This window comes from Dipteris shenzhenensis, chromosome 15, assembly GCF_047967505.1.
Source record: "Dipteris shenzhenensis isolate YYH24624 ecotype China chromosome 15, Dip_SZ_1.0, whole genome shotgun sequence".
NCBI lineage: Eukaryota > Viridiplantae > Streptophyta > Polypodiopsida > Gleicheniales > Dipteridaceae > Dipteris > Dipteris shenzhenensis.
The window spans coordinates 37,127,144-37,154,596 of NC_141610.1; the positions used below are offsets into that span (position 1 = coordinate 37,127,144).

General features: G+C 43.6%; 1 protein-coding gene across 2 annotated transcripts; it reads left to right on the forward strand.

Annotated features, from left to right (window-relative positions):
- The first annotated feature begins 21,088 nt into the window (after positions 1 to 21,088).
- On the forward strand, positions 21,089 to 27,200 carry LOC147893755 (BTB/POZ and MATH domain-containing protein 1-like). Of its 2 annotated transcripts, none has more exons than XM_087386492.1 (5): positions 21,089 to 21,694; positions 21,788 to 22,136; positions 26,213 to 26,492; positions 26,607 to 26,791; positions 26,942 to 27,200. In XM_087386492.1, the coding sequence occupies exons 1-4, from the start codon at positions 21,276 to 21,278 to the stop codon at positions 26,789 to 26,791; spliced, it is 1,233 nt and encodes a 410-aa protein (XP_087242618.1). In that variant the 5' UTR covers positions 21,089 to 21,275; the 3' UTR covers positions 26,942 to 27,200. The 2 variants fall into 2 exon arrangements, with proteins under 2 accessions (XP_087242618.1, XP_087242617.1); XM_087386491.1 differs by having other exon boundaries at positions 26,607 to 26,787.
- Positions 27,201 to 27,453: the final 253 nt, after the last annotated feature.

The window sequence follows — 27,453 nt, forward strand, 5'->3', positions numbered from 1 at the left end:
ATGAATAAGCATGTGTTGATTTGGATCCAATCCCAATACACGGATGAAGATGTAATAGATATGTTTGCATGCCAGGTAAGGTTTTTGACCCAACTCTCTTTTTTGAAAATCTGGACATGTACACATGGGTTTAGTCTTGATGTGCACATCATAAGACATCTGAGCCTTATCAGACCCTGTTGTTCTCAAATGGAAAATACTATGATGAAGAAGCTCCACTGTCATTTCTCCCATGACAACAGCATGCATAGATTGAGCACTAGCTATTCTTTTTGCAACCTCCTTAGATATGCCATGCCTCCATTTTGTGGTTCTTACCAATGTGTGTTGAGCTGGATTCCTTGGTATGGATGCCGACCCTCCATGTGCATCACAAAAATTAGTTGGCATCAGTGCTGATCCTTGAGGTACATTTGGTGTCCTCCAATTCACATGGGCTTGATCCACTATTTGCAATCTAAAACCAACCTTGATGAGATTGCCTATCTCTTCACTTATGATGTTTGTTTCCACATCCACCTTCCACACAGATGGATGTTTAGGAACATGCATGATATTATGATCTGGGTGCCATGTAGGAGTTATATCATCATTACAAAACCACATCCATTGTGCTTTTGGTCCTCCTACCCCTGGATGCCGCCATTCAGAGTAGAAACACGATGCCACCACTCCTTGTGAATACTTTGTATATATCGATTACACTTAACCTTTCCATCTATGAATCCAAGACACTTCAGTTTAGAGTTTTTGGAGGTCCTTCGAATTGCCCAAAAGGTACAGTGGATAGGCACCTCAACAATAGAGAGGCCACTAGGAAGGCCTCCTTGTCTCATAGGTGGAGCCATTGGGGCTTGTTCTCTTGTGGGCATGGTCTCATTCTGAGCTCCTTCAGCTTCCCCTACAGTGCCATGTTTTCCCCATGATGTTTTTGTAGACTCCCCTTGAACTCCACCTTGCTCCATTGTGGAAGCCCTAACATCCACTGGTTGGGTATTACCTTGCGGTTTTATTGAATACCAATCTCCACCTTCTGTCTTGAACCTAATTTTTCTCGATCGCCCTCTTTGCTTACGATCTTTGGTCTCCATCACATACCCTAGCTTATGTGAGGTGTTTTCTAAATGTATACTTGATGACTTGCTTCTCTTTCTTTGGACTGTTACCTTATCCCCATGTAATGGTCTTGGTTCTTCATACATTATGTCCCTGCAACTGTTTCATGCACCATTTGTGCAACTTGTGGTGGTGAAGGTGTACTCGTTGAGGCCACTCTTTGCATCAGGGCTTCCAAGTTAGGACCATCCCCAACATGCCTGCCAATCATATATGCATATTGTTTGGCACTTTGTAATAGGGCATTTGCCATGTCCAAGATGCAACAATCATATGATTGTATCTTTGTCTTAAACCCTTCTCCTGCTAGCCAACTACCATGCATGCTTTCAGCTAGATTTGACCTTGGAGTGTGTGCCTCCTCCAAGGAACTCTTTGTTACCTATGGTAAAAAAGGAGGTAATTAGAATTGGCTTATTACATTTATTTAGCTTACTACATTTATCTACAAAATACATACTGCACTCATGAGATTCCCCCAATGGGCAATCCGCACATCCCACCAACTAAACCATATGTCCATTGAAGGAATGTCAGCCTCACGGACATGTCCTGCATGCCACCACTTCCGAATGAGCTTTGCTTGATTGGTAGCTTCTTGCTTTGTCTTACGTAATCTCCAATTCTCACACATGGTGATATGCTCATTCCTCATATCCTCTTTGACGAATTTCCTTGTGTGCTTATGCAAGCTTTGTTCCCAATGGAAGAGACATGAGTGCTCTCTCCCAATAATTATATTGTTTGGATTCCCATTGAAAATAGTTCTCACAGCTATCCAATTTTCTCCAGCTTCATCAGACATGAAACCATGAAAATCTACAGGGGGATACCCACATTGCTTCATTGTGGCATTCAACATTTCCCAAAATAGAATTTGGCTTTCAGCATCTTCATCTTTCATCTCACATGTGGCGATGGTCATTAATTCCTGCACACTGGTAGACAAAGTCAACATTATGAAATATTATACCACAACTCTCTTGATAATAGCAACATGGATACATAAGGATGGAGGGAAGTTATACCTAGGATCATAAACATGACATGCCATTGTGCTCCACCCAATCATTCGATGGGTGTGATCAAATTGTACCCATGAATTCCTCAAATCACCATTTCCACCTCTTCTCATGCGATTGACAAGATCCAGACCAGATGCTGGACCATTGGTTGACATTTTAACAACAAAACATTTTTCATCTGGCAAGCCTTGCCCTAGAAAACGACTTCCATGGAAGAATGAATACATCAACCTTTTCTTTAGTAAAAGAAGGTTGTCATAGCCTTCCCCAACAGGTAACCTTGCCTTCTTCTCTTGTGCAACAATCCGTTTGAACCTGTAACATCACAAGTCAACTATTTAGAAGGTCCCTATGCCATTCTAAAGTTAAGTAAACTAAAAATCACTTAGCTACAAACAAACATACCGTTGATTCTCAACTAGGGGTACCAATTGCTCAAGAAAGTTGGTCAACTCTATATGTCCCACACTTGCCCCTTCGTTATTGCCTCCTCTCATCAAGGATGAATTCAAGAGCTCTTTGGCAACACTTATTTGAGCTTTGTGTGGTCTAGCTTTTTTATCCACCTTCAAAACATCTGCAACAAGCTTCTTTGTTTTCTCTATCATTGCCTTGTGGTGATGTTCACCAACATGGACCATCAATCTAGTCATTGTTTCATCAAATGGCATTACATAATATACCATTAGCATCTTCTTTTGTAGGTAGCCTCTAAAGAAGGATGTGTCAAACTTCTTATTGTTTGCAAAATAAGGGCAAGTAATCCTATGGCATTCTAATGAGCCAACACAGTAGCTAAGCCTTATTGTACATGAGATAGCCATGTTTGTGGTTGATGGTTTGGTCCATATGTGGCCATCAAATTTTTGCTCCATGCCATTCATGCCATTGATGTTTCCAAAAGTTGGAGGAAATTCCAATAGCATACTTCCATTGTATACCCTTGGTAATTCAATGACTTGCTCCCTTTGCTTTATATTTGCAATTGAGTATATTGGCTTGCTTGTTCTCCATGATCCAAGGTATGATGCTTTTGCTAATTTGACATTCATCTTTTGACTGGTCCTCATTTGAGCCTTCAAGGTCAATGTGTGAAGTATGCATCATCTCAATGTCAACATCAGTCCTTGACTTATAAGAATTGTGGTACATACCAGGCTTCTCAATGGGACTTAACTCTTCAAGATCGACATAAGGAGATGGTTGAGAGGTTTTCTTTCCTTCTTTGCCAAAATCTTCGGAGTAAACTCTACTAGCAACACAATGCGATGAACCAAGCTCTTCAAGATCACTAGTAGTACTTGCTGCCATGATTGTATTGTGGATGAGAGCATACCTTTTTGTCAAGGAGGGATCAAGGAGGCACCCAGTATGTAATGCTCTTGACCATCAATATCCCACTCAAATGAAACCTTTACCTTCATTGTTGCTTCAGCTTCAATGACTGCCTTAAGGCAGATGAGCTTGTGCGTATGGGGAAGAAGGCTTTGAAGGAAATGTGCACTAACAATCTTTCTTCCATCCTTGAGCGGGATAGAGTGTGATAGATTCACTCCTTCAATATGCCATTCAATAGAAGCCTCTTCTGTAGCCATTATGGATGACACAACTAAAGGTACCAAAGACAGATATATGTTAAGCCTTGCTTCAGTGAAACTAGTTATTAGAGGAGCTCAGAGAATACAAACAATCTTGAGAGAAGAGGGATGGTAATCCAACATGGCATTGAGAGCAGAGGGATGGTAATCCAACATGGCATTGAGAGCAGAGGGATGATAACCCAACATGGATCATGAAAATAAGAAGGGATGAAAGAGAGAAATGCAATGTGATGCAAAGCTAGAAGGCAACCAAAGAGACTTAGAAAGTAATGGTGGGAGAGAATGAAGAGGAGAAAATGACAAGAGAGTAGTATGAGGATGCAAGGTATGTGGTCACGAGAAAGCAGAGTGCAAATATTGAAAATGGGTAGAGAACATAGTGGAGCACTCTCATTGGGTAGAGGATTGTGATACAGGTGGTGTTTGAGCTAATTCCAATGTCGATTATGCGCTGACACCACAATCAGAAGTAGCCATGTGACCATCATTACAACCCATTGAGCTGGAATGATGGTGAGAAAGGTGACGGCCGAGATTCTTTCAGAAACTTGGATTATGCCAGGATGCCACAATCTTAAGCCTTAAAAGCAACATGCTATTATAGGGACGATTAATCGGGTAGAGAAGATTGATTCTGGAACGTGGATTTTATGCCTTGCCACCACAATCTGACACTAGTTAATGATAACAGTCCAAGAACATGGTCACCTTATCCTTTGCCCCCTCTCTCGGCTTTTTGTGGTCACCTTATCCTTCGCCCCCTCTCTCGGCTCTCTCCTCCCTCTCTCCTCCCTCCTTCGCCCCCTCTCTTGGCTCTCTCTTCCCTCCTTCCACCTTTCCATCTCCTCCTTCTTAGCACTCACACAGCTCCCCTTTCCTCTCTCGGCAATCCCTCTCTGGGCTCTCTCCTCCCTCTCTCCTCCCTCCTTCGCCCCCTCTCTCAGCTCTCTCCTCCTTAGCACTCTATCCTCTTTCATCTACAATAAAAACAAAGAATATTTTCAACATTTTTGTATCAATGCATTAAATTTAGAACTTCTCAAATAGTATGCAATGCAAGCACTCACAAATTCAGGTTGTTTCTATGAAAAGTATGTGTCAATCATATATTTGGCACTGATGAGAGTCCTCCATCCACAAGAAAAAGGATCCTCTTGTTGTGGTGTCTGTTTTATCAAAATAGAAAGCTAAGATGTATGCTGGACTATGAAGAGTGCAAAAATAAGAGGGAGATAAAGATAAGTGACAATGACTACTGTACCTGCAATGACATTGGGTGAGCTGAATCTAACATCTTTAACTTTGGATCACGGATGTCCAGTGCATCCATTAGTCTTTTGAGACAACTGCAATGGGAATGAAGGGCAACAAATTATAAAAGTCACACTTCTGCAAAGTAAATGCAATATGGCTAACTTTTCAAGAGAAAACTTGAAAATCACATTTTAGAGAAAAAATATAGGCAATGACTGACTTACAATTCCAAGTCCTGGTGAGTACCCTTTAAGGAGTTGAATGTATAGCATAGCTTTTGTTGTATATCTATATGTATCAAAATCCAATGATTGCTGCAAGAGAAACAAAATAACATGAGGGGACTAGACCAAGAGGGTGTAAATTTAATTCATACAATCAGGATTTTAACAACAGAGGGTAGTAGTGGAAAAGGTCAGGGAACATACTTAGAGCAATGTGGGAGGAGAATCGGATCAACCACATCAAAATTACAATAACGAAACCACTTGGAAATGCTTTTGGTTGATGTCTTGTTATCTTTCAACTTGAAAGATATAGCTGGATCAACTATATACACAGAGTGCTAAAGGCTCTGGTGAATCTGACTCTTCAAAAAACTACAAAAAATAACTTCACTTAGCTTATGAAAAAGTGAATGCTACAAAGACATAAACACAATTGACATATAAAGATATACTTACTATAGAGCTACAAGCATGATTGTGCAAGTCACATGTTTTTCTTTTTGTGCTAAAGCCATGATGCAGCCTTCTGTCAAGTCCCAGGTCAGGTCATCATTCACAGTCTAGATGGCTACTTTGATCCTTGGTCCAAGTTGTAGGAGCTTTTGTTGAATTTGCACCATCCTCACTAATGTCTGGGATTGCAAGACAGATACTATTTCTTTGACTCTTTCCCTTAGGGACTCTTCATAGGCAACCTTGCCTCTGGTATGAAGTTGGTGAAACACCTCTACAACCTTGAATCCATCATCTTTAGGTTTCCTGGCTGGAGGTATCAACAAGAGATCCCTCATTTTCGGATTGGGAGCATTAAGGATCTTGTCATATCTATATCTGACCTTGACAAGTGTTTGGATGTCTTTCTTCATGATGGTGACCCTGTGTGCATGTGCTGCTACCATCATGGTGTCCATGAAAAACTCTATGAGCCACTCTTCAGCAGCTTCTTGGAGAGCAAGTAGTGCAGTCCTTTGCCATCTAAAGTCCACATGCCAGTTCATGCATACTGCCCTGACTAGCCTCTGGAATGGTGCCATGGGTACTGCATATCCTATGGCTTTCTGAGCCTTCCTGATCTCCATCAGGATAGATCTGCTTTGCTCACTCTTTTCTTCTTGTTCCTTGCTAGCATGTGCACAGGCTTTGAGAGACATTTTTCCAAAACCCTAAAAGGCCCCAAAATGAGCTCCCTTTTTTCCTAATGATACTCTGGAAACACTTGCAAAATCAAAATGTTACATGCAGTATCTGGTCTTGATTGGACCAGACGAGTAAACACCAAGACTCTTCAAGATCTATGCCATCATATGGATGAAGATGAGAAGAATGTGTTCTGTCTCTCAGTGCATGCAAATCTCATACGGTTAAAAGCTGATGCAATACTACTATATGAATGCTTGATGGGAAGCCCCCCTCTTTGGGTAGTAGCCGAACCCCCTCTTTGGGTAGTAGCCTGACTCCTACCTTTACTGCAATAATCACCAACAACTTCCATGGGATATAACTCCCAGAAAAATCCAAAATTTAAGCTGTCAATGCCTACCAGAAGCGACAGAGATCTACCGAAGGAATATGTGGTCTACCTTCAATCTAATCTCCCCTATCTTGCCACTCTCTATTCTGATCTACTCACATCCCTACCTAACTCTAGTACTATCCTCCATGCCTTTCCAGAAATCCATGCTAATCCATATTCCTTGCCATGCCTCTTTGCCCATGCCTCTCAACACTATCGCCTAATCCAAGAATCTAAATCCTATCATCCAGTTACACCTAACTTTTTTCCAACACTTGACAATCCATCCCTTGAGGATTATCAAGTTGCTAAATCAATTTGCCCTACTCTCTCTCCACTTTTCACCAACATCCTTACTTCTACTTCTTAAATTCACTACTTGCTTTGACCTCAATCTTTTCGCCTATAACCTCTTCCTCTCCCCCAAGACCACATGTTCCTCCAATCTCCCTTGAGTTTTCAATGGAAGACACCATTAATGATTCCATCAATGAGCTTCAAGAATTGAATAATCCAATTCACACACCCACAAGGCAGTTGCAACAAGATACATATAGGATTCCCATGCCCGGTAATCCCATTGGTGATTTTTGGAGGCAATACCCAAACATGCAGTCAAGAGGAGGATGGGACCTCTCTGATTTCAATGAGTATCCACCAAGCACAAATCACTCCAGACATCAGCATGAAATTGGAGCCACAGCCTGCTTGGCGTAGACCAAAGCTGCTCAATGAAAAGTACCTCCTTGACTACATACAGGCTCCATCTTCCTTTCATACACATCCCACATTTGATGCGGTACCCCGTCGCTACTAGTGGGATGCAAATCATCATGATCCAGATAATGCAAATGCTCCTTGCAATTGGCCGTTAATCAATCGAAACTCTAAAATTAAATGGACAAGCCAAAAAACACTCATCAGAGCCTTGGACAAACATCCATCAATTATGCAAGGTAGTTATGACAAAACACTCAAGGAAAGTGCAAAATATAGTGAAGCTTTAGCAGTCATCTTGGAGGTTGGCCCTCACCATTGATGACCATTTGCCCAACCTCAGCTTCAATCCAAATCAACAAATAGATGCCCAAACGACAAGTAGCCTCTTTCAAAGATCCATATCTCTTCAAGGGCGTTATGTGTGTTTGTTTGAAGAAATGGTTGACACTGGCTTCTTAAAAACTGAGCAAGCAATCTACGATGTTCGTGGATTACAAGGAAAAGATTGATAACAAGCTCGCTCCGTCTATCACTGCTGCCATCTTTACCATACTCATTGGGTAAAGACAACTGCATCACAACATCATCTATAGACTCCACCATAACTCGAGGATGGGTAATCAAATCGGTCCAAGGGAGTTGTTAACCCTGTGGCAACAAGGGCCAAAAGTGTAGTCTAGGACAACAACTATGAGAGCATTGTGTGTGTAGAGTAGCGGCAAAGCTCTGCTTGTAATATCTTGATCCTGAAAGATGGTATGATAAATCTAAAAGGACGAGGATAGCCAAAATCCTCTCTAGAAAAGATCCAATCATACTTGCAACATTAGGATCCAGAGAGAAAGACTAAATCTAGAGAGAGAAATACTAAAAGCCTACACTTTCGCAGGTCCCTCCACTTTGTGTAGAGACCCAAGAGGTCCCCCCCAAAAGTGGAGGGACTCCTGTCCAAAAGGTCTCCTACAAAAGAGGTCCCACCACGGAGATACCTACAGATTGTGTAGAGACCAACATGTATAAATATCTCTCAATGGAATGAAGCTCCCTATCTTTGGGGTTCAGTGTTCAAGCTCACTATTGTGTTCATGCGATTGATCTCCATTGCATCCATGCTCTCTTACACTATCATGTTCTAGCATGCCCTTACCCTTGCACTCTCTACCCTTGTACTCCCTCCTCCTCCTCCTTCCTCCTCCTTCCTCCCTCCTCCTCCTCCTCCTCCCTCATCCTTCTCCTCCATCTTCTCCTCCCCCTTCCTCCTCCTCCTTCCTCCATCTCCTCCTCCTTCCTCCTCCTCCTCCCTCATCCTCCTCCTCCTCCTCCTCCTCCGTCTCCTCCTCCCTCCTCCTCCTCCTCTTTCCTCCTCCTTCTCCCATCTCCTCCTCCTTCCTCCTCCTTCCTCCCTCCTCCTCCTCCCTCCTCCTCCTCCTCCTCCTCCTCCTCCTCTTACCCCTCAAATCCGCGAAGGAGACTAGCTCTCCACTCCTCAACCTTGGACTCCTCCTAAACCCTACAATCCCCTCTGAACCCTAGAACTCCTAGTTAGCTCTCTCAACCCTGTCCCCCTTTCGAACCCTAAAATCCCCTTCTAAACCCTTGAACTCCGGTGGAGGCGAGAGCCTCCACCAATCATTATGCTCGAGCCCTCTTTCTCACCCACGAGCGCATGAGATGTGCTTTCCATGTTTTAGCCTACACCTCTCATCGGAACATGACCCGAGGACCTATGCTACACTTGTGAACACCTATGCTACAACAAGCAATGACACGAGTGTAGGTGACCAACACCCTCAGAACCTACACTTGGGTAAAACATAGACAACAAGAGTGTATCACACAATGAAAGTGGGAATGGGTTAGTGATTTTGTGGTGGCGTTTAGCTTCTGATAATCCACACAAATCTATAGCTTATCATTATTTTTTAGCATGAACACAATTGAGGGGAGCCATTTGACCTTTTCAAGTGGGTAAATGAACCCCACTCTCAAGGGTTAATCAATGTCTTGCTTCGCCTGCTTTGCAAAGTTTTGTTTCTTGTCACTGCCAACAATTGGACTTCTTGCAGTATGCCCTTATCTCTGAAGATGGTGACATGCTAAATCTTTTTATTTTGCCCTGAAACACCCATACCACTCATTTTGCTTCACACATGCATGGCTTTCTCAAGACAATTGCCTAAATAGTAAATGCAACTACGAGATGTTTGCATGTATATGACATATAGGTCTTGAGCTTTAATTTGTTTTCGACACACGGACTAACAATTTCACCGTGCTGCCATGGCTTTTATTACTTGAGGGGCAATGGCATGCAAGGTAGCAGACATTTCAACTTGTGAATTTAGATTCAAATAGCTCGCGTATAAGTAGTCATGTATTAAATCAAGATCCAAGTGTACTTTGGTCGAGTAAAATAAGATCAGTTAGCAGTTTACATGGGCAAAACTCAGATAATTCATATATGCTCACAAAATACTACGCTCACATATTTTGTCACTAAAAAACCAACTGACATTCCAAAGAGATTTAAGTATTAACATGAGGAAGTAGATCGACACAAAATCAGGTATTACAAAATGAGTAGATTAGCATAGATCATGGATGATGGCAGTCCAAGATGTCCACAAAATGCCTAGAAGATTTTTATTAAAACTAAAATACTACATTTTGTAGGCTCAGGGAAATTCCAAACTCTCGACTATCTGATGAACCTCTCTGAAGCAAGCATTTGACAGCTCTTTAGGCCATTCTACTGCACTATTGTAGACCTCAGCACATCCTCTTCTCACAAACTGCTTGCTACTCTCTATTGTCTTGTATGCCCGTAGTAACTCCTTCTTTTGCTCGGGGTCCTCTTCATCCTGGTCTCAGCGCTCTATACATCTTTGAGCCTCCGCCATGTCCTACCAAAAGAAACCTTCATCATGAGCTTGACAAGTACCTTAAAGGAACATGAAAAATGATAGCCAAGAGAATGAATAGTCATTGTATCTATCGACTCCATGTCATATAGCCAATTGCGAAGCATGTCCTTCTTGTAGCTATTTTCCTCCCTTGTCTTTGGGTCTGGTTTTGTGTGGAGGTCATCCAACAGTGTTCTCAGATAGAACATGCGCATTCCAATGTTTTTTGGGTGTGCCATAGATTTCTAGTGGGTGGACTGGTCTACAGAGGTTCGGGGCTAGATTTTAGAATGGGTTCTTAGTTGTCTCTCCAGTGCACTTAAATAGGGAGAGGTTCATTGAGTTTGGCTTTCTGATTCTACTTTCATACGACCTGACATGCCCACCTCCCAATGGTGTCGCTTCATCTTTTGTCTGAGGTGGGTAGTATTTTCTATCAGTGTGTTTTCTTTGCTACATTGGAACTCTAGCTCTAGTGTAGTGATATATGTGCGGTTGATCCCTGACATATATGCAAAGATATATGTATTGGTGATCCTCACATATATGCAAAGATAATGTGCGAGCAATGAAGTCCATACATGGAAGTTACAGAAAGAATCACAAATACATGGAGTGATGTCACAAGATTGTACATGAAACAAAAGACTACTCCTCAGACACATTACATCAAGGATGTTTTGTCAAAGCTATACTTATATATTCATATAAAATCCTAGCAAAATTTTATTGATTTTATTTTTATTCATAATTTTGATAGAACATATTACAATTTTGCAAAATTGTAAATTTTCCTCATAAAAGTTTCAAATCTTGGTGAATGTTTCAACCCTTTATTTTTATCAGGGCATACAAAATTTTGTCACCAATATAGAAGCTTCACTTCTTAACAAAACAAAAATGAAAAATTCATCCACGCATCACATAGCAATTTTGGTGTTGGAGAAGCTATCGGCTATTTGAATGTTAGAAGCTCTCTTTTGCCATAATCACTTAGCATTTTGGTTTCCTTAATCCCGCACATGAAGCCATACGCTGTGTATGCCAAGTAATATTTTCTTATAAAAGCGTATAGGCCGGGACCTTGGCTTAAAGTTCTCCATGAATCTTTGTCCCATCATGATTTAGAGGCCTACTAGTTTTGGTTCCGTTTCAGCAACTGATGCCTAACATCCCCATGCAAAACCAACATTTGTGGACCCACACGTGTTATCATACATGCCCCTAGGGTTTTCTTGTTCGTTGCATACATTTTTATGGGACAATAGTTGGCACAAAGCTTGATCCACTAGTGTCCTAGAGGCACACCAAGTCTTGTCCCATTACAAGACACAGAGCCATGGATTTGGCCTTACCCTATCAAAAATTAATCAGCTTACCCCATGGATTTGGCCTTACCCTATCGAAAATTAATTAGCTTAGGGTGCTACAAAAAATGGTAGTCACACATTAAAACGAGGCCTTGCACTACTACAAATGCAAAAATACCTAGCATGAATCTTTGTACCATACTGATTTAGAGCCTACCAATTTTGGTACCATTTCGGCCACCGATGTCCAACATGCCCATGCAAAACCGATGTTTGTCTTCACAGGTGTCCCCGTGCATCCCACTAGGGTTTTGCTCCCGTGTGCAAAAATTTCATGATCCAAAACATGTAATCATTTATTTTAACTCTATTAAGAACTAGAAGTGAGTAAAATTTGCCAAATTTGGAAAAATTGACAATTTTGATGTTAATTTTTTGTACAGTGATTTTTGACGAATGACGACGGTAATATTGACACTGTTAATGGCCAAAACTCTATATCGTAACCTGTCACTTTCAGTGTACATACTCTCATCTCTAGATCCCTTACTCTCATCCCTCTAAAACTTGCACCCAGCTCTCTCCCACATACTACTTCGGAGTCCCAGCTACACCGAGGAGGAGAACACCCAAAAAATGAAATATAAAGAAGTGTCTGAGGTGAGCTTTTTGTTGAAGCTTTGCATTCTTTTTTCATGTTCATGGTTTTTGGGGGTTTCTTTGCTTTGTTTTTGAAAGAAGAGGAAAAGGAAGAGGGGAAGGAAGATTCATTTGCTTCGTTCTTTGGTTTCATGAAGAGGAAGATTCTGAAGAGAATGCACTATTCCCCTTCCCCCTTTTTCTCTTCCCTTTCCCCTTTTTCTCTTCATCCCTTTCCCCCTTTTCCTCTCCATCCCTTTCCCCTTTCCCTCTACTCTTGAATCTTTGTCCCCCCTTTCTGTTCATCTCTTTCCATTTTCCTTTCTCTTCCCTTTCTCTTTCCATTTTTTCTTCCCTTTCTCCTCTTCTTTGTCTTTTTCCCTCTCTTTTCCTCTATCTTCCTCTCTTTTCCCTCTTTCTCCTCTCTTTTCCTCTCTCTTTTCTTCTCTTCTCCCCTCTCTTTTTCCCCCTTTCTCTTTCCCTCTTTCCGTTTTCCTTCATGTCATCCCTTTCCCTCTACCCTCTCCCTCTACTCTTTCCTTTTCCTCTCCTCTTTCCCTTTCACTCTACTCTTTTCCTTTTCCTTTCCTCTTTCCTTCTCCCCCTTGTTATTTTCATCAAGATATGCATTCTCCTTTTGAAGCAATGATTGCGAGGAAGAATGTGATGGGTGGATTGCGTGGAAGAAGACCACGAGCAGAGGGCATGTAAATTCAGAGAGTAGGGTTGACCTCATACAACATCACAAAATTTCGTGAGTGCACGGATTGCGAGGAAGAAGGCCTTCTTCCTTAAAATCTGTGCCTCACAAATTGTTGTGACATTGTACTAGGTCTAGCCTACTCTATGAATTTACATGCCCTTGCTTCATGGTGTCCATTCAATATTTTCACGTTGATATTTAAGAATGACTCACACTTTTATTGGGTTATGCATAAATTTTTATGGTACCTTTGAATGCAAGATGGCAAGTTGAATTACAGATGAAGGTTTGGGTAGAGGGAGGAAAAGGCTCTAAGACACTACCTGAGGTAAGATATTTGAAATGGATGATATGAAATGAATGTTTGAGAACCATAGTGAAGTAGGCTATGTTTGAATGTTCAAGTAGTAGTGGAGAGAAAGTGAGAAAGTTACTATCTCGAATGGACCCATCGGAGGTGGAAAATCTCCTCCATGGATTTCAAGGGTAGAGAGCACGAGTCAAGGGTAAGCCACCTCCCTCCGTAACTAGCTCCCAAGCTACTTCGGGGACTAGGGAGAGAGAGAACATGCATCATAGATGCTCAAGCTCGGGAGACCAAGCTGACTCCTAGGCTTCCACCAATCTCCCCTATGATGTGGATGACCAGAACCACATCATGATGGATTCATGAGGTATGAAGTCATCACTAGGGTGCATCAACTTTGCAGCTCGGCCTTCAAGAAGGTCATCAGTGACTTTCGGCACCAACCCTCAAAGAAGAAGGATTGGATACTAACTTCTTTAAGGGAGGAATTCTCTATGTCGAAGGAGCAGGAGTTTGACTCCCAGTGGATGTTGTCCAAAATGGTTGTGGTGCTAAAATCTAGAAAAGACCAAGTACGCAAGGTAGCCAAACAAAAGGAAGGCAAGATTGCTTGGGCCCATGATGAGGACTGGAAGATTTCAAAGAAAGAGTTGAAGAAGGAGCCCGAGAAGTACAACCAATAGAAGTAGGCGGTGGCTGCTAGGAAGGCTAAAGTGAGCCATTCCCACTTAGGCTCGGGAGGAAAGGACTCCTTCTTCCATTTCTTCGTAAGCTCACTATTGTTTCTCTTCTTTTAGTATTTTTGAATATAGAATCTAGATCATTTAAACTAACATGTGTTCTTGTAAATGATAGTCCACAAAAATGGGCAAGGTATGTTCGAAAGATGAATACAGATACGCCTACGAGAATGGTATGACCGCACTCTTCGAGATGCTCAAACAAGCCAAGGAATTCATGCCATTTGTTGACATAAGCGCTTTAAAGTACACACATTTATTTTCAAATGCAAGAATAGAGGTGAAGATGTACTAACCTCTCTAACACGTTGGCTTGTTAAATAGCCCAAGGATGGAGATGAATTCTTGGAACAGGCCAATCGTTGTGAAGAAGCAGCTGGAAGGGGGGAAGAGGATGATGATGACAATGATGACGACGACGATGACGATGAGGATGGGAGTTTAGACTAGCCTACACTTTTGTAAATGGCCAAAACAATTTTGCAAAAACACCTTATTATACAAAGGGGAAGAATAGGGCTTGCCCTAATCTGCCCCTTAAAAATCAATATTTCCATCGATACACTCTCAGGATGTTTTACCAGCGTCGATATTACTGTCGAAAATAGGTATGGAAAATTTAATTGGGTCAATATTAACATCGATAAATACGTCAAAATAATAGGAGGGACAATCGTTTGCAATGGAAATATCCACTAAATAGCATCAATACGCAAATATCCAAGGTAATATTGATGGCAATATCAACGCAGTCCTTTCGATGGAAATATATTCGGTAATATCGACGGTTTTCAGAGTTATAATTAAAAAAAAAATGTAATTTGTGTTTAAAAAAACATCGATAATGGGACCATTTCTTGTAGTGGGGACGGTATTGAGAGAGGAATAGCATACTGGTAGATCGGATGCATTATGATGCTATCTCTTATATTCCTTAAGGCTACTAATCTCGTACGTGAGAGAAGGGAGGTTTGTGGAGGTCCGATGGAGGCATTTTGGAGGTTCAGAGGGAGTTGAGGCATTCTGGAGGTTTGGGGGAAGAGGAGAGAGGTTCGGAAAGAGGCCGAGGTTCATCTCTTATCTCTTATATTCCTCAAGGCTACTATTCCCGTACATGAGAGAAGGGAGGCTTGTGGAGGTCGATGGAGGCATTCTGGAGGTTTGGAGGGAGTGGAGGCATTCTGGAGGTTCCGAGGAAGCGAAGAGAGGTTCGGAAAGAGGCGGAGGTTCAGAGAGAGTGCAAGGAGTGGAGACTGCCACACATCACACAAGATGTGTTCTGCAAGAGCTGCGAATGACGCAAGGGCAGAGGGTGGGACAGACAAAAAGTGGGACTGGCAGAGCACACAAAGGAGACGACACGTGGTGATGGTTGGGTGGAGATGATGGCGTGAGGACTGGGCAAAGTAAATGCTCCCCACCTAGATATGATGGTGGCCAGAGGCGTGGACTACGAGAGGCGAACACGTGGCAAGCATCGCGGTAGATGCGGGCAACATACTGCACGTTCGTGGCACAAGCAAGGAGGCTCAAAGGCAGGATGCTTGAGAGCCACGTGGCACAGACTCCAGTCGCACGGGTTGTGTAAATGTTGAGTGTAGACCCCAGAGCTGCGAAATGATGAGCCTCAATCACTCAGTGCTCACTGACAACTATTAATTCTGAGGCTCACTGACAGCACTAGTCCAAGTTCTGTGGCTGCACTGAAAGGCCACGTGTACACGCAGACGTAGGCGCAAGCGCGTGCACATGACATGTGGCAACAAACACATAGACGGGTCGTAGATAACATGTGGCGATTGGCATGACAAATGACATGTGGCAACTCGAGACGGGACAAAGGATATAGTAGAGAGAGAGAGAGTGTGTGTGTGTGTGGGGGGGGGAGAGATATATATATATATAATATACTATATGTATATCAAAATATATAATATAATATAATATATGTACTATACATATACATATCTATATCTATATATCTATGTGTGTGTGTCCTCTTTCAGTCTCTCTCACCTCCCTTATGTAGAGAGAGGGGGGCCAAGTGGCCACCTGGTCATTGGGAAGTGCAACAAGTGAACACGAGGGCCACATGGCGGATCGACATGCGGGGTAGGAGTCAGGACAGAAGTGCCATTAGAGAGAGAGAGAGAGAGAGAGAGAGAGAGAGGGGGGGGGGGGGGGGAGAGGGAGAGCGAGAGGGGGAGAGAGAGGGGGGGGGAGAGAGAGAGAGAGAGAGAGAGAGAGAGAGAGAGAGAAGTGTGTGTGTGTGTGTGTGAGTGAGTGAGAGAGAGAGAGAGAGGGGGGGGGGGGAGGGGGCAGAGAGGGAGAGAGAGAAGTAGGGGGAGACAGAGGGAGAGAAGTAAGGTGGGGGGGGAGAGAGAGAGAGAGAGAGAGAGGGAGGGAGAGAGAGAGGGAGGGAGAGAGAGAGAGAGAGAGAGAGAGAGAGAGAGAGAGAGGGAGAGAGAGAGAGAGAGAGAGAGAGAGAGAGAGAGAGAGAGAGAGAGAGAGAGAGAGAGAAAGAGAGAGACGTTGGGCAACCTTTGCATGGCTGCCATGTGTTGAATAGCATTGAGTGTAGGGGGTCTCAATCCCCAAATAATCCGATGAGGGATGCTTTGGAGGGAGAGAGAAAGAAAGAAAGAAAGAAAGAAAGTATTATTATCGTCCTCTGGGGGCCTGAAATCGACCCATGGGACCCAATGGAATGTTACAACAAGTCTCCTTCTTTGAAGAAGGGTGGAGTGGACAGCTAGCATGTTGCTACCTGTCTAATACATTGGTCACGATATGCAAGGACCTTGGTAATGTAATTGCCCAAGGCTGCGAGGTGAGGATGGGAAAGCAAGCTCTCCATACTGTTGTGATGCTGCGTGACATTGCTGAAATCTTCTCTTAGATGCTCATATCGCGGACATGTCAAAAGAACATGTGCCTCATTTTCCACTTCCTCTAAGTTGCATAGCTGGCAAAGTCTTTGTTCCCTTGATACTCCTTCCCATGCTTTTTTCTCCACTTCTAGGGAAGAAAAAAGCATGGGAGGGAGAGAGAGAGAGAGAGAGAGAGAGAGAGAGAGAGAGAGAGAGAGAGAGAGAGAGAGAGAGAGAGAGAGAGAGAGAGATGTTGGGCAGCCTTTGCATGGCTGCCACGTGTTGAATAGCATTGAGTGTAGGGGTCCCAATCCCCAAATAATCGAGGGAGGGATGCTTTGGAATTAATCCCCTTCCACTAATACACTTGTAATTAGCACATGAGACCCTTCATGAGTTTCCACACCCACAAGGGGGTTGGCCCATATTCTAGCAAGGTAAAGAGAGAAGGAGAGAGAGAAAAGTAGAGAGAGATAGAGATAGAGATGGAGGGAGAGAGAAAGAGAGAGAGAGAGAGGGGGGGGGGATTTTTTACGTAAATGCTTTGCCCCTCTATCACCATCACATAGCTACTCATCTACCTGAATCCTTGAGCAAATTAATCATAAAGTGAAGCGAGCAATCCATTCGAAACTTGAAATTTTATTTTGTGAAATACAAGCCATTTTAAAATCTCACCTTAAGACCGAGTAGAGCAGGTCTTTAACCCGGCATAGACGGGTTAGGCTACTCATGTATTGAATGGGCAGGCATACCCACTGATTATGGGATCACTGTCTTGACTGGGACAAAAAACGTCACCAGTGCCTCACGCTGGTGTCTGTACAAAACAACAATGCCTCTAAAGGGATGCAAAGCAACATTACTCTCAAGCTCACCAAGATTTGTGGTGAAAGTCGATCAGTCAAGGCAGACTACTCCACTGACTACAATATTGGATCAATGTATACCACAATATGTTCGATCTCATTGCAGGTGACTGGCGTAGCATATTGAATTTGCAAAATATGACCAATATAGGATGAGCAGTTGCTGCCATAACTGTGAAGAGGCAGCTTGAGGATTCTAGCCTATCTTAAAGAGTTCCAAATAAAACTATATTTGCATTTCTCCAAACAAATATAACACCTGACTTGAAAGGCATCACTGCTCACACAATAGTCAGATGAACCATTGTGGGAACCTATTCTAGTAGGCCTTTATGGCTAATTAGCATCTCGAAAGCCTTTTATAGCGCCTTATTTGTTATAAACGTAGGATGTTTGATAACTTTTGACAGGTTCCTTAACCAAAAATTGAAGAGTTTGACACCCATTATGACATATAGAACCCCTTTGGTTCTGAGTTATATTTCCCAGAACTTTCTTTACTCATAGCACTCGTATATTTTTGGCCAGTATGATTGCTTCTACCTGACATACCTTTCACTTGAAGATATATATGCTATCTTCTCCCCTTATTCATGGAAAGACCCTCTAGGATATTATGGAAGAGATCCTATAAGTTAGGAAGAACTCATGGGTTTCATTATATGCATGTGTTGATTAGGAGTCATGATTGTTTAAGCTATATTGCTTTATGCTCTTATGAAACATAAATTCATTCTAAAATTATTGCTTTTAAATTTATCCTAACACTTCTTATGCAGGATAATCCTCATGATGTAGAAAATGGGTGACTTTGTGGGATTACACTGTAGATTTATTAGCCTAACCTTTGGAATTCCCCTTGATATTTTTAAATCCTTTGTGGAGAGGCAAGTTTTCCATGACATGAAATTTATTTATAAGGTGCCATGGATACTTGTTTCACATGAAGGTTTCACTCGGCTCCCCTTTCATGTGCCACTCTTCTTGCTTTTATACTTTATGCCATCCCCCTAGCCTTGGTTGGATAAGGATAACCAACCATGAAGATTCCCTTAGAGATGTGAAAAGAAAAAGATCTTACTGGCCGTGTGAGATTGTATGGGGATTGATTAGAGAATACCTTTTCTAAAATGTGTATGAAAGCTCTTTATATTTTGGTGGATCTATAATAGGGATGCATTTAAAGTTTAATGGAGATACTCAAGCATTTTTGTTATGAAGGATGCATTTATGTGTTGGATAGAGGGGACTGAGCATTCTCATTATAAAAGTTTGATGGAAATATAGAAGGAAATAAGGATAATTGTGATATAGATTAGAGTCAAGGAGGAATATTGGCACTTTCCTTTAATAATATTTCATTTAAATAGGAAGTGTGTGTGTGTGTGTGTACACACATACACACACACACACACACACACACATGAAGGCCCTCACGCACGCACACATGCACGCATGTGCACACACAGGCACACATGCACGCACGCACGTACGCACGCACGCACGTGCGCACACACACACAGCCATCATCTATGTGGATAGATGAGAGGGGGAGCACATTAAAGGCCAAAATTTGCCAAATGCCACCCACTTGTTGCATGGCGCAAGTTAGTTGGCCCCTTTACCTTGCTAGTTCCACACTATGGGTGTGCCTATGGATTCTCAAAATTCTTTATGAATTGGGAGATTGCATCATGCAACTTAGAAAACATAAACGAGCTAATATTGGTCCTTGGAATGCTGAGGTGCTCTAGCAATGGCATCGATATGTTTCGTATCATTGGAAAGGGATGTTTTTTGTTTTTTTTAGAAACACATTCAAGGACTTGGTAACTCTTTCGATTTTTTGACACCTTTTCGCTTATGGGAAAGTAGTTTCCATGGCCTTACACTTGATCCATAGTTTAATGTTGGCCTGTGAACTTCTCCCTCTCCAACTTGGGTTTGTCCTGGACGTAGTTTGCGAATCCACACACACGCGCGTGCATGCGCACGCACGTGCACACACACACACGCATGCACACACACACACAAAGGACCAACTACGAGGGACCAACCGCTTGTGGCTGACATGCAATAGGTGGGCAGATGCCTAAGCCGCCTAAGCTGTCGCCCACTGCTCCGTAGCCTATAGTTTGTGTTCTCCGGCCGTACACACACATGACCTACTATGAGGGGCCAACCGCTTGTGCCGTACATTGACAGACTTCTCGAGGAAATTGAACGCAGGCATTCACCTCAGTGGGCGAATGCCCCAACTACCTTAAGCTGCTGCCCTGCTATGCTATAGCTTGGAAGGCATGGAAGGGGATATATTCTTTGTACTCCTTTACTTTAGCTTGGAAGGGGATGCAGTCTCTATTCTCCAATGTGAGTACTCCCACATGCAAACATGGCCAACTAAGGGCCAGTGCACACGCTCCACATTATGCGCAGCCAGTCATGGTTTGCGCAAAATTCGCGGAGAAGTGGTGGCACACAAATGTGCGAAATGAGCGCTTGACTTTTGAAGGTGCCAAAACAAGCACTAGAGTGCAATTACTCATTCAACCAATCAGGTGCCACTGCATAATGATTTAGAACCTTGCAGCTCCCACTGCACACAGGTCCATAAACGTGCACATGTGACAGGGAGACTAAAGAGCCAATCTATTAATGCCAACTAAGGCTTAGCAAAGGCTATCTAAGTCCTCACCTATTGCTATCTACATTTAACGATCTTCTCTGGCTCTTTAGAAATAAAACACGTGAACTGAAACTCCATTTCTCTGCCGGGCACCATGACTAGCTTGTGCAATGGCCCTAGGAGGTGCCAACCGCCCGTGGCCTATGATGAGAGGCAGCTCCCGAGGGAATTGGATGTGGGGAGAGATTCCGGGAAGGGGATGTGCTCGAGTACCACACACACAACTACTTATGCCAGGAAGAAGGTTGGAAGGAAAGCACCAAGGGAAGCCTGTAGGCGATCGACGATAGCCGGGAGCCTGTTAGGCGGCTGACCAAGGTCTGCCAAGGTCAGCCGCTACGTGCGAGGGGTATTTTCTAATGTTGACAGGGAGGCCGTTCTTCCGGCAGTGAAAGTGATGAGAAAGCCAATTCTCCCGAGGTAGAAGGTTGCACGGGCTAATGGCGACCTCGACGAAGGTTGACCAAGGTCCGTCAAGGTCAGCCGCCGCGTGGCAGGGGTCTCTTTTGATGCTGACAGGGAGCCCGTTTGTTCGGCAGTGAAGGTGACGAGAAAGCCAATTCTCCCGAGGTAGGCGGTGGCAAGGGCTAGTGGCGACCTGGCATAAAGTTGCTTGTTGGCCAATCTTGTTTGCTTGTGTGCATGTGAGCTTGTGAAGAAATATATACACAAGCTCTGTCTCTTCTTTTCTTCTTCCTGTGTCATCATCTTCTTCTTGAGTGCAGGGAAGAATGTTAGGGTTTACCATGGATCCTTCTCCAGAGTAAGCTATCTTGTCTTGATCATCCATTTATGGCCCTGCTCGATCCCTCTGCTGCACCAGCTCCCTTGCCAGACTCCGCTTCCTCTGTAGCTCCCCCTTCCCGCTCTCGCTCCATCACCGAAACCATCAATGGCTCTCACCATTTCACCATCCATGGCTATTCCCTTGCCAAAGGCATGGGTATCGGTAAATACATCGCCAGTGAAACCTTCTCCGTCGGTGGCTTCCAATGGGCTATCTATTTCTACCCCGATGGCAAGAATCAGGAGGATCAGTCCCTCTACGTCTCCGTCTTCATCGCCCTCGCCAGCGATGGCACCGACGTCCGTGCGCTCTTCGAGTTGACGCTGCTCGACCAGAGTGGCAAGGGCAAGCACAAAGTGCACAGCCATTTCGACCGGGCCTTGGAGAGCGGCCCTTACACCCTCAAATATAGGGGCAGCATGTGGTAAGCGAGGATTCTGTAATGTTTTGTCCATTCTGCACATTTTTTTCATGCTCTGTTGCTAATGGTTTTGCGCCCAATGTTGCGGACTTCCAGGGGCTACAAGCGTTTCTTCAGACGCGCCGTATTAGAGACGTCTGACTATCTCAAAAACGATAGCCTAGCCATTAGCTGTACGGTAGGCGTGGTAGTATCTTCTACTCAAGGCCCAAAGAGGTATTCCATTCCTGTGCCAGAGTCGAACATGGGACAACATTTTGGTGCTCTCTTGGACGACGGCGATGCTACGGATGTAACATTCGTAGTGGGATCGGAGATTTTCCGGGTTCATAGACTCGTATTGGCTGCTCGATCGCCCGTTTTCAAGGCACAACTCTATGGGCCGCTTGCGGATCGCAGCAAAGATACTCTCCAAGTCGAAGATATAGAAGCTCCGGTTTTCAAGGTCTTGTTTCTGTTGATGCATTTTCCGTGGATGCTCTGCGTATTGCTTTCATGTGGAAGGCTTTTAAAAAAGGCATCTTTTCTTTTTCAGAAGATTACTTTGTGCGGTAATGTCTTCGACGTTTAGGATTTTAATCAGGAAAGAAAACCGTGTGATGAGAATCGAGATGTGCGTTAAAGCACGTAAGACAGCAGTATGCGAATCACTCTCTCAATCGTGTGCAGGAGCCATACTCAAAATTTCCCTTTAATTCACAGTTACTCGGTTAAGGATAAGTGGGGAATAAGCCACATTTTGCTTTCGCCGGCTATCAAACACAGTGGATAGAAGAATGTCACCCTTGCTCTTCCTTGTGGTGTAAATTCTTTGGATGATGCATTGTAAAGCCCAAGCCCCTTGGTCCTTCAGCTTGCACAGTCTAGATGTAGTAGGTTCTTCCATGCTTGTATGCATTAATGCTCTTGTTTCTGAATGTCTGCACATCATAGACTCGGTAGGACACCCCTTATTTGTGGAAATTTTGATTAGACCCAAAATTGTGGCTACTTCACACTATAAATTTACATGTGACGGTTCATCAATTCATCTCATCAAAGACGCCTCAACCATCCAGCCTCATGAACTTCCATACTGGCTGTCTTGTACTCAGCTTCAGTAGATGCTTTCTGCTGCACCATGTCAAAGCACCTGAACCAAGAGAGGTTGAGGCATCCATCACGTCGGCAGGTTTTGATCCATGGCAGGATGTAGTAAACCTGATGCCCTCAATCCTTTTTCTGCTCTCACTGCAAGACAAACAACATGCCTGAATGTGGAAGCTCCTCCTTTCTCGGCAATGAGACAACCCGTCTGTTTGAAGACGGTAACTTGGTCTCAGATCTCCTTGACTCCGACTTAACGAGCTTTACTTGAAATTCTTAGCTATCTTTGGTTGACAACCGGGTTCTGATACCATGTCAGAGAATAGTCATTTGCTACAGCCAACTTCTCTTGCACAGTGGAATATGCATTTGTGGGAGAGAGCACACTACTTTACTCCAAATACCAACTTGCTCCATAGGCATTCGGTTTTGATATGGAGAAAGCGCACACAGATGTACATCAGAAAACAGTCTCATGTATAGATGTCCAAAACCAAGCACAAAACCTGCCAATTTTGTACCAATGCCAACGAGAAACACACATCAAGTTAGGGCACCAAAACTCAGGCCCTGTTTGCTGAACCTCCTGCTATAGACTTCTCTTAGATCACCACGTGCCTCAAGCAGGAATCATTAGCTGCTCTAGTTTGGTCCTCCTGCTCACCCTCCTGCTTTGCTGTGCTGGGGAAGATCTGTCTCTGTTTTATCCTCTGGATGGCCCAAGTCTCCTGGAGTTTGAACTAGTGAATGCCCCCCGAGGGGGCCTGTAATAGGCTTGGGCTCTTTTATAGGGCTGGAAGCGTTCGGACCAGATCTCTGTGTCAGCTGACCTGTCCAAAGACGGGACAGACCCTGTCTCCATACTGCTGCCTCTGCCATGTGGCAGCCTGCCACTATTCCAGTCCGTGCTGGACTGTTCTGACGCTACCTATTGTACTGCCGACCAGTACATACTATACTACTGGCCAGTACATGCTGTACTACCGGCCAGTATTGTTGTAGTGTTGTTGTACTGGTGTGTTCAACCTGTACGGCTGGCTGACTAATTCTGTAGACTGAGTCTGCCCTTCACCTCCGGAGTGCCGACAGAAACTCAGTACGAAGACTTTGTATAAATGGATGCTCAAGTATGTGTGGGTGTGTGGATTTGTATGTGTGAGAGCATATTTTTATACTATGGTCTACACCCACTGTTGGGCGCTGATGACGTCAGTGGGGATGTCATAGTAGCTAGTCCCTGCTATGCATGATGGAGTTTATGGTTTTCAACCTTGTGAGTGACTATCATGAGATTGAAACTGCACTATGTTGTGTTTTTAGAGGATGAGTTTGGGAATGTTCCTGGATTCATCTAGGTATATGCTTCTGCCGTATTAGCGGACATGCAAATTTCACCTTGTGAAGTTTTCGTCCAAGTTGCGGCCTGCCGGTATTGTGATAATTCTTTCTATCTTAAATGGTGCGTTGCCCTATCAGCTAGATTTAGATTTAGATGCTCGTTGGGGAGAGACTAAAATGAAAATGTTTAGACTTCACAAGCAGTTGTAGCTTGAATGAAGAGATTTTGGACTACCTTTTGATTAGCCTTCTCCTTTAGTGCTAGCCTTCATCATGGCTGAGTCTGCCCTTCACCTCCGGAGTGCCGACAGAAACTCAGTACGAAGACTTTGTATAAATGGATGCTCAAGTATGTGTGGGTGTGTGGATTTGTATGTGTGAGAGCATATTTTTATACTATGGTCTACACCCACTGTTGGGCGCTGATGACGTCAGTGGGGATGTCATAGTAGCTATTCCCTGCTATGCATGATGGAGTTTATGGTTTTCAACCTTGTGAGTGACTATCATGAGATTGAAACTGCACTACGTTGTGTTTTTAGAGGATGAATTTGGGAATGTTCCTGGATTCATCTAGGTATATGTAGCTGCTGCTGTATTGCGAACTAGAACATGAGCTATTGCCGACGAGTACTGTACCTTCTGTACCAGCCCAAGTACCTGGTGCTCCACTTACCATACCTCCTGTGCAGCCCACCTGGATGCCTACGAGCAGCTGCCTACAAGCAGCCCTATGAAGGATGTTCTGTCCATGCCCACATGGCAGCCTGCCTGCTGACCCCATGGCCAAACCGGCCGACCTGTAGCTGAGCACCCAGCCAACTTGGCATGCCCCTGTCAACAATCAGCGACCATACCATGACATGCATCAGTAGCCACGTCAATAACAATGTAGGATGCCATGTCAATGCTGTACAGGTCTACGTAACTATTTGACGCTAGGCCCACATGGCTGTCTGCCACATCAGTACCCCCTGTAACTCTGCCATGTTGTCTGGCATGCTATGTCATCGCCTCGATCTGGACAGCGATATGGTGTCTTGAACATGCAGCCCTTCATAGACTAGCCCAATCCATGGGATCTTATAGACTGTGACTAGTACATGAAGTATTGCCAACTTACTGCTGTTGTTGGCTGCCCCTGCCCAGCCTGCTACTGGCTCAATCCCTGCTGGACTGCTGACCCTGCAATTCTGATGCTACCATTTGTACTGCCAACCAGTTACTATACTGCTGACCACTGTTTTATCGCTGTGTTGCTGTCCCAGCCTGTACGACTTGTTGACTAACTGTGTAGACTGTACCCACTGCTATTTCACACAGGCTGGAGGACGGTAGTATATTGCAGGCTGACCACAGAGTAATGAAGCTGATTGGACTCCTCAAAGTATCACTGGAAGGATCGATTGCAGTCTGATGACTGTGTGACATTGATCGGTACGAAGAATTTGTTGCATCACACAGCAGCCAGGTGAAAAGTGTAATAGCTGGGGTATTCCTAGTCCTGTTTAGGACAGGCCATAAGCTTGCATATAGGGTAGCTTGCGGATGAATGGAGCTGAATCTGGAAGACGTTGCGCGGGCCCTGCTTGAGAAAGTTGGAAGCTTAAGCCCCCATTTTTTCCGGAGTTATAACTCTCGGCAGATAGCCGAGTATGCAGCAGACAGACCTTTTTGATCACACATTTTTGTGTGGTGTGCATGTAAGGGTACAAGCTCCTTTTGAGACATGCATTGGTGTTTAATGCCTACATGATTAGTTCAATTACATTTGCTTTAGTCAAGAAACTTGTGCCTGCGGTATGCATGTCAATTTGCATGCTTATATGTTGGCTGAGACATTATGCATGCGCGAATTATGATTTTACTGTTAGGTACATGTGACCTCTTTTGTTGCATGTGCTAGTTTTAGAGTTGTGTGAGGGTATACAATGGTGCATGGTTCCTTAGTCTTCAGTTCATCTCCTTCATGTGGAATACTAGAGTGATTTGACTCCCTTGAACCTATACTTGTCTTGGATTTTATATTCTTTGTACATGCTGGGTGATCATATTTTGTTTCGTGACGGTTTGGAGCGTCCATGCTTTTTTTTGCAGGCGATGCTGCACTTTATATACCGAGATAGTCTCCCTGATACCATAGAGTTGACAAGTACCTCATCTCCTTCCAGTTGCAAAGTCGACACCATGATGGCACAGCACTTACTAGCTGCAGCAGATCGGTATGGATTAGATAGACTGAGGTTTATTTGTGAGTCAAAACTGTGCAAGGATGTTAGTGTAGAGAATGTGGCCACAACTCTTGCCCTTGCTGAGCAGCATCGTGCGGTACAACTCAAAGCAGTCTGCCTCAAGTTTGCTGCTGCAAATCTTGCAGGTACAGATCGATCTTACACTTCTTTAAGTTCTAACCAATCAAGATAAGAACTATGCTTTGACGTTTGGATTCTTGTCTTTGCTTGTTAATATAGTTGTCTTTGTTGTGGCACAGCTGTGATCCAATCTGATGGTTTTGAATATCTGCGAGAAAGCTGTCCTTCTTTGCAAGCAGAGATTCTCCGCACAGTTGCTGGAGTTGAAGAGGATAGAAGTAAGAGTGCATGGGCTCAGCTCTCAGATGGAACAGATATTAGTGGAAGAAGGGTGAGGCAGAAGACATCTTCTGACAATTGGTAGGTATGTGTTGCGATGGAAGAGGGAGTGCCTCATAAATTGTTCTGAGTCTGAAAGCTTGGACAAGGCATGCATCGTTCTGTATAGCACTAGCACTAAATATACGTTGAATGTGAGTAAACTCTTTCTGAACAAGGCCTGGATGAATTTCAGGTTTAGATGTTTGAAAGCCTAAGGCTATTCCTGCCAGTAAGACATTTGGAAATAGCAGAAGGGCCATGTTTGGAAATTCAGCAGCTATTATGAACTTGTGTAAAATGTCCACGCTCATGCCCTATTGTTTTTATCCAAAAGAAGGAACCGAATGGCATCTTTGGAAGATCTGGTATGTTTTGCAGAGGCTATTCCCAATATGAAGACATTTGGGAATGGCAAAAGGGCTATGATTGGTAATTTACTCAGCTGTTGTGAATTTGTCCAAGGTGTCCATGTTAATACCCTGTCATCTTTAAGTATATTCATCCAAAAGAAGGAACTGAGTGGCATGTGTGGAAGATATTTGTGTTTGTAACTCGAGAAACTATTTGTCTGACTTGATGATAAATCTCAGAGTAGTGCTGCTTTGTCACATGGTGCCTGCTAAACCTATGCAGGTGCTTTCCCTGCTATGGTTATGTAATTCTGCTTGATGTTACCAGTGTCACAAGATATTCCTCCTGTTTGAG

Excerpts from the sequence above, each read along its gene's own strand:
- LOC147893755 (XM_087386491.1), top strand. The coding sequence starts at position 21,276 with ATGGCCCTGCTCGATCCCTCTGCTGCACCAGCTCCCTTGCCAGACTCC. Across the intron at positions 21,695-21,787 it reads AAATATAGGGGCAGCATGTG|GGGCTACAAGCGTTTCTTCA; the intron begins GTAAGCGAGGAT and ends GCGGACTTCCAG. Across the intron at positions 26,788-26,941 it reads AAGACATCTTCTGACAATTG|GTTTAGATGTTTGAAAGCCT; the intron begins GTAGGTATGTGT and ends GATGAATTTCAG.